This window comes from Engystomops pustulosus, chromosome 2 (assembly GCF_040894005.1).
Source record: "Engystomops pustulosus chromosome 2, aEngPut4.maternal, whole genome shotgun sequence".
In the NCBI taxonomy this organism is placed as follows: Eukaryota; Metazoa; Chordata; class Amphibia; order Anura; family Leptodactylidae; genus Engystomops; species Engystomops pustulosus.
In genome coordinates, this window is record NC_092412.1 from 191,357,287 (window position 1) to 191,372,750 (window position 15,464).

At 39.0% G+C, this 15,464-nt stretch overlaps 1 protein-coding gene across 5 annotated transcripts in view; it reads right to left on the reverse strand.

The window, feature by feature from the left end:
• Positions 1-15,464, reverse strand: part of PHTF1 (putative homeodomain transcription factor 1) — an 86,395-nt gene that overhangs the window by 15,046 nt on the left and 55,885 nt on the right. For all 5 annotated transcript variants that reach the window (XM_072137630.1, XM_072137632.1, XM_072137634.1 and 2 more), the window contains 4 exons: positions 14,772-14,900; positions 8,702-8,971; positions 3,354-3,485; positions 3,191-3,277 (listed from right to left, as the gene is read on the reverse strand). In XM_072137630.1, coding sequence (XP_071993731.1) covers positions 3,191-3,277; positions 3,354-3,485; positions 8,702-8,971; positions 14,772-14,900 — 618 coding nt within the window. The remainder of the gene's footprint in view (positions 1-3,190; positions 3,278-3,353; positions 3,486-8,701; positions 8,972-14,771; positions 14,901-15,464) is intronic.

Here is a 15,464-nt window from a genome sequence, read left to right on the forward strand (position 1 = left end):
GAAAATCTTTTCTGGTGATTACCTTTTGAAGCTCATCAAGAGAATGCAAAGTGTGCAAAGAAGTAATCAAGGCAAAAGGTGGCTACTTTGAAGATCCTAGAATATAAGACGTATATTTTCAGCTGTTTCCCACTTTTGTAAAGTATATAATTCGACATGTGTTAATTCATAGTTTTGATTCCTTCAGTGTGAACCTACAATTTTTATAGTCATTAAAATAAAGAAGATTTTTTGAATGAAATGGTGTGTCCAAACTTGTGGTCTGTACTGTACGTTGGGGGATGGTGAACAGAACTCCTCCAGGCTGTGGCTAGAGTATAGTCAATACCCCCCAGAGGACTTGAAGGGAACCTGTCACCACATTTTTCACAAATAAAGCTAGTGGCAGCTTCCCATATAGACATATTAACTAACTGACACCCTTCTTTTAGCTTTTTTCATTAGAAAAAAGAAGTGAGGTTCTAGGTGTCACAGAGCCAGAGATACAGCCCCCTGAATTGTGACCCCCCCTCCAGATTCTTAGCCAGCAGGTTGCAGGGAGAATATGTAGGAGGCTGGACACAGGAGCTGCTGCACCTCAGAGATAATGGAAATATTCACTTTATATGTTACTACATTTTGAGAAGGAATAATATCAACTAATATTAATGTTTTTAACCCTCTCCTATCCAGAACTATCTAAGAACACACTTTCTATCTTATTGCAAAAAACACCAAAAAAACACACATTCTGGAATAAAGTTTTTATTTCACACCATCCTCCATTATTTATACCTATGTTATGACGTTCTCACTCAAATTCTTATGAAGCGCAGAGGGTTCTGTTATTGTGCAGCTAATACAATGGCGCACATCTAAAAGTGACTTTTGCTATCTCATTAGAGGGGTTTACGGATATATAGTTATTTATTTGGGTGACCATTGTGTAAGGAACATACAATGATAGATCTGTGTGAAGCTCAGTGCAATTTTCTGCAAAAATAGTTTGGTGTCCCATGTGGGGTATGCATGATCTCCTCACATTTTACTGTTTTTTAGGAAATTATATTTTCTTTACATAAGTATTCTGGATTTGTACATATTTTAGAAGAAATCTTGAATGTTGATTGCCAAATGCATCGCCTGGTTGTCTGCTTTCAAAAGTACCGTATATGCCGGCGTATAAGACGACTGGGCGTATAAGACGACCCCCAACTTCTGCCCTAAAAATATAGAATTTGGTATATACTCACTGTATAAGACTACTCCTCTTCCAAATGAAAAAAAGTCTGCTTAAAACTTCATAACAAACAAGAGAGCAAGTGCCTGGTGATCATAACTGTAAGCTGCGATATTAATGAAGATCCGACATGCTTCTGTAAGTGCCGCCTGTGACCCCCAGCTCTGTGACGCTGACCGCTGTGACAGGGCGGCTGCATTAGCATACAGCGCGCCGCCCCGTCAGCGCGTACTAAGCCTCTTCTAATGACTGTGAGAGGCGGACTGCCGCGCATGCGCGGCGGTCCCAGGAAGCGGCTCTCTGCGCGCTGACGGGGAAAAAAAAAACCTCACACAGTGCGGCCCCCGTATATCCGGCGTATAAGACGACCCCCCACTGTAGCCATTATTTTAAGGGGTTAAAAAGTAGTCTTATACGCCAGTATATACAGTATATAGGTTTTATGGTGCCTTTACTTTTTAATCTGTTTTATTGCTATATTTTGCAGGTTGTGACTGTCTTAAAATTTGTAGCTGAAAAGCAGATATCTAGTTATTACAGCTTTAGTGATATTATGTGGATTTATTTATATGAGCATATCAAAATGGGACATTTGTGAACTCTAAACATGTCCATCTATTACATTTAGGAGATGTGAAGGTAAATATTTTCTGTTTGGAGCACATTTTTTGCCATCAAAGTCAAATTTTAAGTATTTTTTATAAAATGTTTCAGTGTGAATCAAAATTGCATGAAGGCTCCTATGTCTATAAACTCTTTAATGCAATTTTGAAAATGGGGAAAGTGTCTGCTCTCATAAAATATGTGGTTTGCATCGGTTTAATTTAGTGCTGTAATTTCGATTTTATTTTTAAACGTCAAAATTGTAAAAATTGCTCTGATCAATAAAGCGACAAAATATCCAGGAATGCCTGGCGGTGAAAGGGTTTATACCCCTTTGTTGAATTCCCTGGTGAAGATGCTTATCATCTATCTGTCTAGTTATCTATCTCCTATAATCTGACCATTTATATATCTCGCTTTTTCATTAATCAATCTTCTATTTCTCTTCTACTGTATTTATTTCTCATATCTATCTACAGTATATATCATCTACTTTATAGTTCTGCATCTAGAAATCTATACCATATTTATCTTCTATCATAATCATTATAATTAAAAATTCTTTATTTATATAGCACACACAGATTATGCAGCACTGCACTGTGCTTGTGAGATCGGTCCCTGTCCCCATGGGGCTCACAATCTAATCACCCTACCAGTAATTTTTTGGAGTGTGGGAGGAATCCAGAGGACCCGGAGGAAACCCACACAAACACAGAGAGAACATACAAACTCTTTGCAGATGTTGACCAACGCTGCAAGGCTGTAGTGCTAACTTCTGAACCACCGTACTGCCCATTAATCTCCCTATCATCTATCTCCTATAAAATTCTTCCATATTACAGTTTGTTTTACCATATTAAAGGGAGGCTCTTACTGGCTGTGACTGGTCATGAAATAGTTTTATTTTGGGGGCCCAATTTTAGATTTGCCCAGGGCCCCACTTTGTGTAGAACCGGCCTTGCCTGTCACTAACTGTATTTGTGAACTTGTGATGATAGATTTCCTTTAAGATACACCAACTGCTCCATCCACACAGCATTAGTATGCCAATGTCTCTTCCCTGCTCCATCCAAATGTCAGGTCTGCAGGGGATCTGTCCCTCTGGTGGCTGAGTAACATGTGGCTGCACAATGAAGATAACATTGGGCATGCTCAAGATGAAGAGCAGTGGACAGGATTTTGAAAGAAGAAGCTTACATCAACAGTGAAGTTGGAGTCTGGATATTGGTGCCTCCCAAAGAACTTCTGGGTTATTTAAATTTTTTTTATAACTTGATTTTTTTGGATGAATTTGGCCATAAATTAGGGATACAAGTATATATTACATACAAGTATTTGTAATATCTGTTCCTATAAAATACTTACCTGAGCACAGCAAATGAAGGCAATAGATAGTGTTACCAAATACACTGAAGATACAATTACATCCACTGATCTCTGGGGTCCTCGTCTCTGCGAAAGGAAAAGCAATCGGTGGTTGGAAAAATGTATATATAGTGGATTGTAGCTGTGGTATACCATAACTCACCTTTAAATAGGAGCGTAGAGACAGCCACATTTTAATATTCTGAACCTTCTTCAGTCGAAAATGAGGAATTTCAGATTTTAGAGCTTTCCGAGCAGAGGTGAGATGGCTAAATAACTTCGCTATCAGGAATCTCTACATGCAGAAACAATAAATGTATCATGTTGGATGGAATAGTGGAAGAAGCAACTGTAGGTATCATTTACAGCTGTAAAGGGCAGCAGCAAATGGAAGGTCACAAAGACAAATCTCACACGGATACAAATACATCCCACACAGGATCAGAATGTTACAAAAAGACATTGTGTTCTCCCACACACATTGTGTATCTCCTCAAAATAAATATGCATAAAATGTTCGTGAATGTCAAAATAAAAGGCAACCTAAAAAAATAAATGTAGAATAGATAAAGCCTTGCAAACCATCACAATGAAAATAGAACATGGCATCGGTAAAGCTTTCATTTAGTCAGAATATGACAAATGAAACGAAAAGTTGTAGTTATTTTAGCAAATAATATAAAAAGAGTTCAAGGACCAAGTGAGCTCAAAATAAAAAGTCTGATATTTTGGTTGGCTCAAGGGCAAAGTCATTTTTTCATCATTCAATTCCAATTGCCATATTGTTCAATTTCAAGTAGTGTAAGAGGTTTTTTTTTTAGTCTGAGTTCTTTAATCTTTAATATTACTATTTTGGGCTATATATATATTGTATTGTACAGGCAGTCCCCTACTTAAGAACACCTGACTTACAGACAACCCCTAGTTACAAACGGCCCTCTAGATGTTGGTAATTTACTGTACTTTAGCCTTAGGCTACAATAAACAGCTATAACAGTAATCAGAGGTGTCTGCAATTAAGCTTTATTATTACTCCTGGTTCTGATGACAACCCAACATTTTTAAAATCCTATAGTTACAGAGACCAAAAACATTTTTGTCTGGGGTTACAATTATAAAGTATATAGTTCCGACTTACATACAAATTCAACTTAAGAACAAACCTGCAGAACCTATCCTATACGTAACCCGGGGACTGCCTGTATTCAAAAATTTTTTTTCTTTTACATTTCATAGGATATGAGAATGAGGCACAATGAATGTCTGTGTTACATGGATGTGTGATGTTAATGGCCTTGATGGACAATACAGGTGCATTTTTTTTTGTGTATATATACATCCATTCTTTCATAGACTTGTTTTGTCAAGGGGGCTGTGTCATCCGAATATGGCTTCTTTTTTTAACTATATTAAAAGGACAATCACAACTCTGCCGGTAATCTGAGTGAATAGGTCAAAAGTAGTTAGGCCTCATGCACATGTCTGCAATTTGCGGGCAGCAAACAACAGGCTGTGTGGCACTGATCGTAGCCTATTTGACACTGTCAATCTCCATTGGAAACGGCTGCCAAGCACTGTGCTGTGACCAAGCCAAATAGACAGCAATGAGGCCTTCAGTTAGCCGCTGTTTGTGCAACAAGCTCATGGCTAAAACAAATGGTTGTGTGCATGAGGCCGTAAAGGTCCCTGGAAATCACCTTGAATTAAAAGTACAATATCCTGCAAATCTCACTCTGGCCACTAGGCCTGAAAGACTGACATTTGTAAATCTTACAGGGGTTTTATATGCAGCAGTCACCACATCACTGAGCACTAATATACTATTCACTACTTGCAATACATGATGTCGTCCTAAGCCTGTCTAGAACATTCTCTATAAACCTAGTCTATGCCATGAGGCTGCTTCAAGGCAGAGCTCACATTTCATAATCTTGGCCAGAAATAAAAAAATAAAACAAATCTACAAACAGAAAATGAAAACTGATTAGAACAAGGTTATATGTTTTTTAAAAAAAAAATCTGGTTTCAATAGAAAAGAACAAAATAAATTGGACCGGTGTCACGGTCCATCACTGCTGTGTCCCTGTTTGTTTACAGGGACAACGGCCTCTCAGCCAACCATCCCTGTATCAGCCATTTCTACATCTGCATATCACAAGTCTCATAATACATTTAGAAATGTAATAAAGTTAATATTTATTTAATAAAAACTGAAATGAGAGATGCTTCACATGGTAAAAACAAAGATCACAAAGTCATCAAATAGTCAAATCATAACACTATTCAATGTTGCATTTATATTAATAACCTGGGAAACACTTAGGCTAGGCCATTGTAGTAACCTAGGAGCCCAGCATAAGGCCCCCTAGTGACCGCTATAAAAACCTTCAGTGACAATCATTAAGGCGTTTATATAAATATAACATTATAAAATATTGACTATGATGAACTTGTGATTTTTGTTTTTACCCTATGATGCATCACAGTTTTTAATGTTATGTTATTAAGTGAATATTCACTTTATTACTTTTCAATATCTATTATGAGACTTGTGATAAATGAATTTCCAATTTCCACATTTTTGTATGTGTTTGTATGTGACTGCAATGGCAGTCAATGAGCCAATTCTAGTTAGCATTAATGACATCCAGGCAAAGTCCTGGGTCTAGGAGTTCTGGTCGTTGTAGTTCTCTTCACGTGGAAAACACACAACTAGAATAATTAATAATTAACATGATGGATAGTCATTCCTACCATGGCAAATGACATGTCATATGATAATGCTGGCAGAGTTTTACTACTGGACTTGGATCAAGGCCAATCATTCCATCTATAGATACCATTATTCTAATTACTTTATCCAGTTGCATCAATTGTGGCTCTTTTTACATTGACAATTAGGGAATTATTGTCAAGATGTATATTATGTGGTTTTGTTCCTCTTAACTGCCTTCAGCATTTGTGGTCTGTGTAAGGACTTTAATTCTACACTACAGTAATCCCTTCCCGTAGTTTAATTGAATATTTTCTCTTTGGCTGCTCCAAGCTTCTAATAACCACTGCTCACTTTGTTTTATTAAAGGTTATCATGGCATGTAGCTGCAGCATATTACATTTACATTGTAAGCGTCTTGCTGCATAGTGCTTTGTGTGTGAGATGATGAAATGAGAATATCATTACGAGCTCGGATTTTCTTTTTAGCATTCTAGCAGTTTCTTTTACTGTTCACTGAAACCTTACTGCCCAAAGACAGAAAATTGTGATACAAATTAGTAAAACGTACAGTTTCCCATATCTTTTATTTTGTTTTTAAAAAGTTTCTTTCCCTCCAGAGTTTTGGAAGTTTGATGTAACAATATTGTAAATATAAATTATTTTTCCTAAGGTCAAGTTTACACAGAAATATATAAAACAGACACCCACAAAACCGTATCCTATATTGATTTCCCTAAGAAAACGAAACTAGGACACAAAAATAATTGAATTTTTCTGATAATATTGCATGAAAAATGTTGGCTTATTATATTTTACATATGAGTTTGTACACCAAAGACATTAAAGAAATTATTTTAAAAATGACAAGTATAACATGACGGGGATGCAGTGTGTTGATAAAAATTTTTATGGCTAGGTATAATTTTAATATAAGATATCATTATTAATGTAATATATAGCAGTGTTCCCCAACATTTTTGTATCCGGGGATAGGCTGCAACCAAAATTTTTTTTTCCAGGGATCGGGCCAGGTAACCCTCTTGTGTGCCCCGCAAATACCCCCTATATAAATACAATCCATACAATGGCCGATTTCCTGCAGTCTCTGGTCTAAAATGCACAATTTCCTGCAGCTGCCCGCTTTATGTTAGCCCCCCTCTATAGTGCCCCTTTTTCTGAAGTCCCCTTTTTATGTCTTGATAATGTTAATGATATATTCCTCTACAGCGGCCATCTTGGACCAAGAGAACCAAACAGAACTCATTTTGAAATTCAAGCGGCCATTTTAAGTATTAGCCGGGGGTCATGCTAACCAATGTCCAGCAAATGTCATGATTCAGCGAAGAGGGCTACAGAAAAGGGGACATTATAATACCCCTTTTTCTATAGCACTCTACACACACCTATAATGTCCATTATCTTTCAACTTTTTACTGTGACAAAAAAATATATACATAACACATATACACAACTATAAGCCTACCTGAGTGCAAATTGAGGTATTTAGTTTTACCACAAAAAAAAACTAGGAAAACTTAGCCTTCAATATCAGTCTAGGGTCGGAATGCAGCCGATACTTATAAAATGTCCAGCAGTCTCATCTTATCACTGAAATGTCCAGCAGAAGCCTACACATCATGAATGAATTGCCCCCAGCAGCGCTCGTCTACCACTAAAATATCCCCAGCAGTGCTCCCCCTAATGAAATAACCCCAGTAGTGCTGACCATTAATGAAATGCCCCCAGATGTGCTCCACCCTAATTAAATTCCCCCAGCAGATCTCTCCCCTAATTAAATGCCCCCAGCAGTGCTCCCACCCTCATAAAATGCCCCCTGCAGTGCTCCCCTGTAATAAAATATTGCCAGGGGTGCTCCCCACCATAAAAATAATAAAGTAAACACTTGCCCCTAGCACACTTCCTCATCCCTTCTGTCCTCAGCTTACCTGCAGTGCGGGCAGAGGCACATCTATGCTCTCTGTCACCGCACACCCACTATGCCGACTGATGATATCATAGCCCTATTATCCCTGAGGACACCGAGATAGTGGCAAAACATGGGGTGGGGGTATGATTAATTTTTAATACTGTTAGAGGATGATTCGAGACTTTATATGAGATATTTTGCTAGAACAGCAAACAGTGTTTGTGTTCACCCCGCAAGGGGTTCTCTTATGATATCCCATCCCCTCTCTTCCCCCTCCTTGATGGATGCATGACTACTTATTACGGAAAGTGAACATATTTAGGGATCAAAAGGATAATTTAATACCACCGGCCTTGGAGTGAAATGAGGAGAGATTGATCTCTGATTCTAAGTAAGCGACTTGTACTACCCGAAAATTAAAGGGAACTTCTCTCTTATACGAGGACAGTTGCTTCTCTGGAAATACCCTAAAGCTACGAAGTAACAAAATTGTCAAACTATTTATATACTTGACTAATCCATATTCATCCTCTACTGATTTTAAAAATCACACTCCATCGTATATTAACAAAAGTGAATTTTATGTGATAAAGGGTTGGTTAGCCTGAGGGCATGAAGGGCGGGGTGAAGAGGAGCACTAGAGGTAGGTACCAATTTTTTATCTTCTCCAAGTTTAAGTTTATAGCCGCGGCCCGGGTGTTCCAAGCTCCGGTCTTGTGCCGTGGCCCAGTGGTTGAAGACAGCTGATAAATAATGATTTAGTAATGTGATTAACTATAAATGCTTTTGCTCGTTAAATTTCTCGCAAATGTTATGCCTGATAGCTACTTATAAAAAATACTGCATAAACCTTTTAAACTATACTGACCTGTTTATAAGTCCGTTCTGCCACACACATCAAGAAAAAAAACATCCAAGTGAGACAGGTACGAAGGACCAAATTAATAAAAGTGAGAATGACGAGGACTGGTGTTGGGGATCCGCCACAGAAGATTGCCAGGTACTCCTTGCTGGTCAGTGAGAAGATCTGTTCCATGTCCCGTTGACACAAATGGAAAAAAAAGGGGAAAGCACCCAAAACCAGAGTGACCAGGTTTCCTAGCATTTGATATCCCACACCGTGCTCATAGGAGCTTACCTAAACGACAAATCAAATAATTACTTTTTGTTTAAAAACTGTTAATCTTCTAATAGCTATATGGAGGCTTAGTGCACAGGCAGGCTGTACCACAATTGTTGAGTCAGCAGCCATTGTGAGAGAAGATTGAGAGGGGAAACCCTGTGTCATATAGAATGGAAAGCTTATGCACCTAAACATGGCTCATGACTGTATAATTCTTCCACATAAATATTTTCTATAAAGCCATTAAATTGTTTTGTGCATAAGACCATAAGGGAACCTTCGTACCTTATTATTAGGAGCAATAAAGCCAACATATATATTCATCAAATATAAAATGGTGCACCCTGCACTTTTGTTTGTCCATCCAACCGGCTGGATGAACTACCCCAATATACTTTCTGTATCAATTGCTCTCGGTTTTCAACATGTCTGCTTGCTGTGCTGCTATAGAAAGCTTCTATATGAAGATGGAGTCACTCCTTTTATGGGCAGCTTGTTATTATCAATAAAAGGCGGTCCTTACTGATATAAGGGGTTGAAAATAATTTTAAGTGGAAACAAAAATGTTAAGGAGGGAAATACAATTACTTATGAGGGATGAAACAGATGGTTCAAACAATAAATTTTAGGGGGCTATTATTTATGTAGGAGCACTATTACCTATCCAAGGTGCTAAAATGGATATTACTGATCTGCCGAATAAAGCCGATTTAATAATAATATTAAAAATTCCCACACAGCACACTACAGCTGCTCTAATCCTGAACAGATGGGCAATGCACAGTAGTGGTGCTGTTATCTTGTATCTATGGGCACTGCACAGTAGTGGTGCTGTTATCTTGTATATATGGGCACTACACAGTAGTGGTGCTGTTATCTTGTATCTATGGGCACTGCACAGTAGTAGTGCTGTTATCTTGTATATATGGGCACTGCACAGTAGTGGTGCTGTTATCTTGTATATATGGGCACTGCACAGTAGTAGCGCTGATATCTTGTGTATCTATGGGCACTGCACAGTAGTAGTGCTGTTATCTTGTATCTATGGGCACTGCACAGTAGTGGTGCTGTTATCTTGTATCTATGGGCACTGCACAGTAGTGGTGCTGTTATCTTGTATCTATGGGCACTGCACAGTAGTGGTGCTGATATCTTGTGTATATATGGGCACTGCACAGTAGTGGTGCTGTTATCTTGTATTTATGGGCACTGCACAGTAGTGATGCTGATATCTTGTGTATCTATGGGCACTGCACAGTAGTAGCGCTGATATCTTGTGTATATATGGGCACTGCACAGTAGTGGTGCTGTTATCTTGTATCTATGGGCACTGCACAGTAGTGGTGCTGTTTTCTTGTATCTATGGGCACTGCACAGTAGTGGTGCTGTTATCTTGTATCTATGGGCACTGCACAGTGGTGGTGCTGATATCTTGTGTATATATGCGCACTGCACAGTAGTGGTGCTGTTATCTTGTATATATGGGCACTGCACAGTAGTGGTGCTGTTATCTTGTATATATGGGCACTGCACAGTAGTGGTGCTGTTATCTTGTATTTATGGGCACTGCACAGTAGTGGTGCTGTAATCTTCACTATATACGGGCACTGCACAGTAGTGGTGCTGTTATCTTGTATCTATGGGCACTGCATAGTAGTGGTGCTGTTATCTTGTATATATGGGCACTGCACAGTAGTAGTGCTGTTATCTTGTATATATGGGCACTGCACAGTAGTGGTGCTGTTATCTTGTATATATGGGCACTGCACAGTAGTGGTGCTGATATCTTGTGTATATATGGGCACTGCACAGTGGTGGTGCTGTTATCTTGTATTTATGGGCACTGCACAGTAGTGGTGCTGATATCTTGTGTATATATGGGCACTGCACAGTAGTGGTGCTGTTATCTTGTATTTATGGGCACTGCACAGTAGTGGTGCTGTTATCTTGTATCTATGGGCACTGCACAGTGGTGGTGCTGATATCTTGTGTATATATGGGCACTGCACAGTAGTGGTGCTGTTATCTTGTATATATGGGCACTGCACAGTAGTGGTGCTGTTATCTTGTATCTATGGGCACTACACAGTAGTGGTGCTGCTATCTTGTATATATGGGCACTGCACAGTAGTGGTGCTGTTATCTTGTATCTATGGGCACTGCACAGTAGTGGTGCTGTTATCTTGTATCTATGGGCACTACACAGTAGTGGTGCTGCTATCTTGTATATATGGGCACTGCACAGTAGTAGTGCTGTTATCTTGTATATATGGGCACTGCACAGTAGTGGTGCTGTTATCTTGTATATATGGGCACTGCACAGTAGTGGTGCTGTTATCTTGTATCTATGGGCACTGCACAGTAGTGGTGCTGTTATCTTGTATATATGGGCACTGCACAGTAGTGGTTCTTTTATCTTGTGTATATGGGCACTGCACAGTGGTGGTGCTGCTATCTTGTATATAAGGGCACTGCACAGTAGTGGTGCTGTTATCTTGTATATATGGGCACTGCACAGTAGTGGTGCTGATATCTTGTGTATATATGGGCACTGCACAGTAGTGGTGCTGTTATCTTGTGTATATATGGGCACTGCACAGTAGTGGTGTTGTAATCTTCTCTATATACGGGCACTGCACAGTAGTGGTGTTGTAATCTTCTCTATATACGGGCACTGCACAGTAGTGGTGCTGTTATCTTGTATATATGGGCACTGCACAGTAGTGGTGCTGTTATCTTGTATATATGGGCAATGCACAGTAGTGGTGCTGTTATCTTGTATCTATGGGCACTGCACAGTAGTGGTGCTGTTATCTTGTATATATGGGCACTGCACAGTAGTGGTGTTGTAATCTTCTCTATATACGGGCACTACACAGTAGTGGTGCTGTTATCTTGTATATATGGGCACTGCACAGTAGTAGTGCTGTTATCTTGTATATATGGGCAATGCACAGTAGTGGTGCTGTTATCTTGTATCTATGGGCACTGCACAGTAGTAGTGCTGTTATCTTGTATATATGGGCACTGCACAGTAGTGGTGCTGTTCTCTTGTATATATGGGCACTGCACAGTAGTGGTGCTGATATCTTGTGTATCTATGGGCACTGCACAGTAGTGATGCTGATATCTTGTGTATCTATGGGCACTGCACAGTAGTGATGCTGTTATCTTGTATATATGGGCACTGCACAGTAGTGGTGCTGATATCTTGTGTATATATGGGCACTGCACAGTAGTGGTGCTGTTATCTTGTATATATGGGCACTGCACAGTAGTGGTTCTGTTATCTTGTGTATATGGGCACTGCACAGTGGTGGTGCTGCTATCTTGTATATAAGGGCACTGCACAGTAGTGGTGCTGTTATCTTGTATATATGGGCACAGCACAGTAGTGGTGCTGATATCTTGTGTATATATGGGCACTGATCAGTAGTGGTGTTGTAATCTTCTCTATATACGGGCACTGCACAGTAGTGGTGCTGTTATCTTGTATCTATGGGCACTGCACAGTAGTGGTGCTGTTATCTTGTATATATGGGCACTGCACAGTAGTAGTGCTGTTATCTTGTATCTATGGGCACTGCACAGTGGTGGTGCTGCTATCTTGTATATAAGGGCACTGCACAGTAGTGGTGCTGTTATCTTGTGTATATATGGGCACTGCACAGTAGTGGTGCTGTTATCTTCTCTATGTACGGGCACTGCACAGTAGTGGTGCTGTTATCTTGTATCTATGGGCACTGCACAGTAGTGGTGCTGTAATCTTCACTATATACGGGCACTGCACAGTAGTGGTACTGTTATCTTGTATATATGTGCACTGCACAGTAGTGGTGCTGTTATCTTGTATCTATGGGCACTGCATAGTAGTGGTGCTGTTATCTTGTATATATGGGCACTGCACAGTAGTGGTGCTGTTATCTTGTATATATGGGCACTGCACAGTAGTGGTGCTGTTATCTTGTATATATGGGCACTGCACAGTAGTGGTGCTGATATCTTGTGTATATATGGGCACTGCACAGTAGTGGTGCTGTTATCTTGTGTATATGGGCACTGCACAGTGGTGGTGCTGCTATCTTGTATATAAGGGCACTGAACAGTAGTGGTGCTGTTATCTTGTATATATGGGCACTGCACAGTAGTGGTGCTGTTATCTTGTATCTATGGGCACTGCACAGTAGTAGTGCTGTTATCTTGTATATATGGGCACTGCACAGTAGTAGTGCTGTTATCTTGTATGTAGTATAGTACTACTATTCTATGTATAAGACACAGTACAGTTCTACTACTCTTATTCTGCATACATGGGCACAGCACAATAATACTACTCAGAATAATAATAATATTAATATGTATATAGCGCACACAGATTACTTCTATCCTGAATATATGGACACAGCACATTACTACTACTCCTATAATGTATATATGGGTACACTACTACTACTACTACAACTATCCTCTTTAAGAAAAAAATATGAAAAACAACTTAAAATGCTTGTAATAAACATGAAAAGTATGATGTATTTTTCCAAGCCGAAAATAAGCTTAAGAGTTCCAAACGTATAGCCTTGTGCGTACAGTAAAAAATAATTTTCCAGTTTTTTATGTTCTAGTAGAAGATAAATAATAGTATCTTTCATTTCAATGTGTCAGTGGCATTGAGTCATCGACATTATAAATTGTACTTTCACTGATCACTCTTCGTAATTGCTCTATTTTGTTGATCTGCCATTTCCTTGCATGTTATACATTACTGATCTTATACAGAGCAGCTGCTGTTAACATGATAGGTAAATTAATTAATAGGAAACCTAATGGCATGTACAAGAAGGATAAAGATAAGTTCGGGAATCGAGAAGCCATACATTTCATTAATGTGATAATTACTGCTTTAACCTTTTCTCTGTATACTTCACAATGTCTCACATATCCAGTTAGAATGTCAGGCAGAATTCTTTGAAGGTCAGTACAACAATGAAAATGATGAATATATAACATCGGCATATGGCCCTAAAACCCAGTGCAAAGTTGCCTGCACACAGAGATGAGTACAAGTTACACATGTAATTAAAACTAGTCATTAAAAATGGATTGCATTTATCAATTATATTAGGTATCAACTTATGTCCTATACATTGGATAACTGGTTAGTGGAGGGTCTGAATGAGGTGATGCCCAACAATGATGAAAATGAGGGTCCCTTGTACCTTATTATGAATGGATCATGGGGTGTATGTGTAGTTGCTCTACTTATTCTCTAGGGAAATGGCTGTGTCTCAGGCATATTTAGAAGTAAATATACATACACCACCAGCTGTTCCATGTATACTAGGGTGCAATGGACCCATTTTCTCGTTATTGCCCAGACAGTTTGTGTCTATTCCATGGATAGAATGGATCTTATAATTAATAAAATTCCACTTTAACGTTATGATCTGCACTAGTCTGTTAACATTTTTTTTTATATAGAAAGTTCCATCACTTTCTACCGTAAAGAAACCAATATAGGCCCGTACACAGCCAGGATAAATTGTCATAGTCATATTATATGGAATTTATGTGAGAAAACTTTTTGGCATGTACTACTTATTATGCTTACTAGTATTTCTACTTTTCCTAGTGTACATATAGAAAGGATCAGCTTAAGTCCATTCCATCCATTTATTCTCTCCTTGGGCTTCTATGAAACCTAACAATATTGTTCATGAAACAAAGTCGCCAAAAAAATATTAGTCAATTACACGCCGTGTCACAACACTACGATCAAAATATATATTGGGCATTGAATAGTTTTTGGAAGTCATACTTGTTTCATGATGATGCCACTGATGTCCAGTACAGACATATCAGCCTTCTTACACTCATTCTTCTCCCATATGATTGCACTAACTCTCTCGGATGTGGGACTTGTACCTTGCAGCCAAAACAAATGGTTCTGCAGAAGAAACAGAAGACACCACAGTTAACAATATGCACAGAAACCTTTCTTAACCTTTCTCAGCCAATAGTTAAACATGGATCCAATGAGACCCGTTCTTTCTCTGTGTGGTAGATAAGACGCATACTACATTCACACTATTTATTGCTCTGTTTTTCTGCAGTCAGTGCTAGAAATGTGTTTCTACATGCAAAACTATTGCTGCAAGTTGCTATGGTGCCTTAAGTCCGATCACTGGTGACAATGAAATACAGTTACAATCAGATCACTGTTATATGTGAATATTGTGTAACATAGCCTAGAGCTGCTAGAGCTGTTACGTGCCATGACCTGCTGTGTGCCATGTAATCATAACCCTTACATGTGCCAACATTGAGATAATTACATCAACTTTCAATGTTTAACTTCAATTGACTACAACATTGTGGCTATGGCGATTGTTTGGAAATTGTACACACACACCCTAACCCTCTCCAATGACCATTCCATTTTGCAGGTAAACCTCATTTCAAGAGGGTGGTGATACAGGTGTCATACCTTCTTGCCATAGCAATGTTCTGG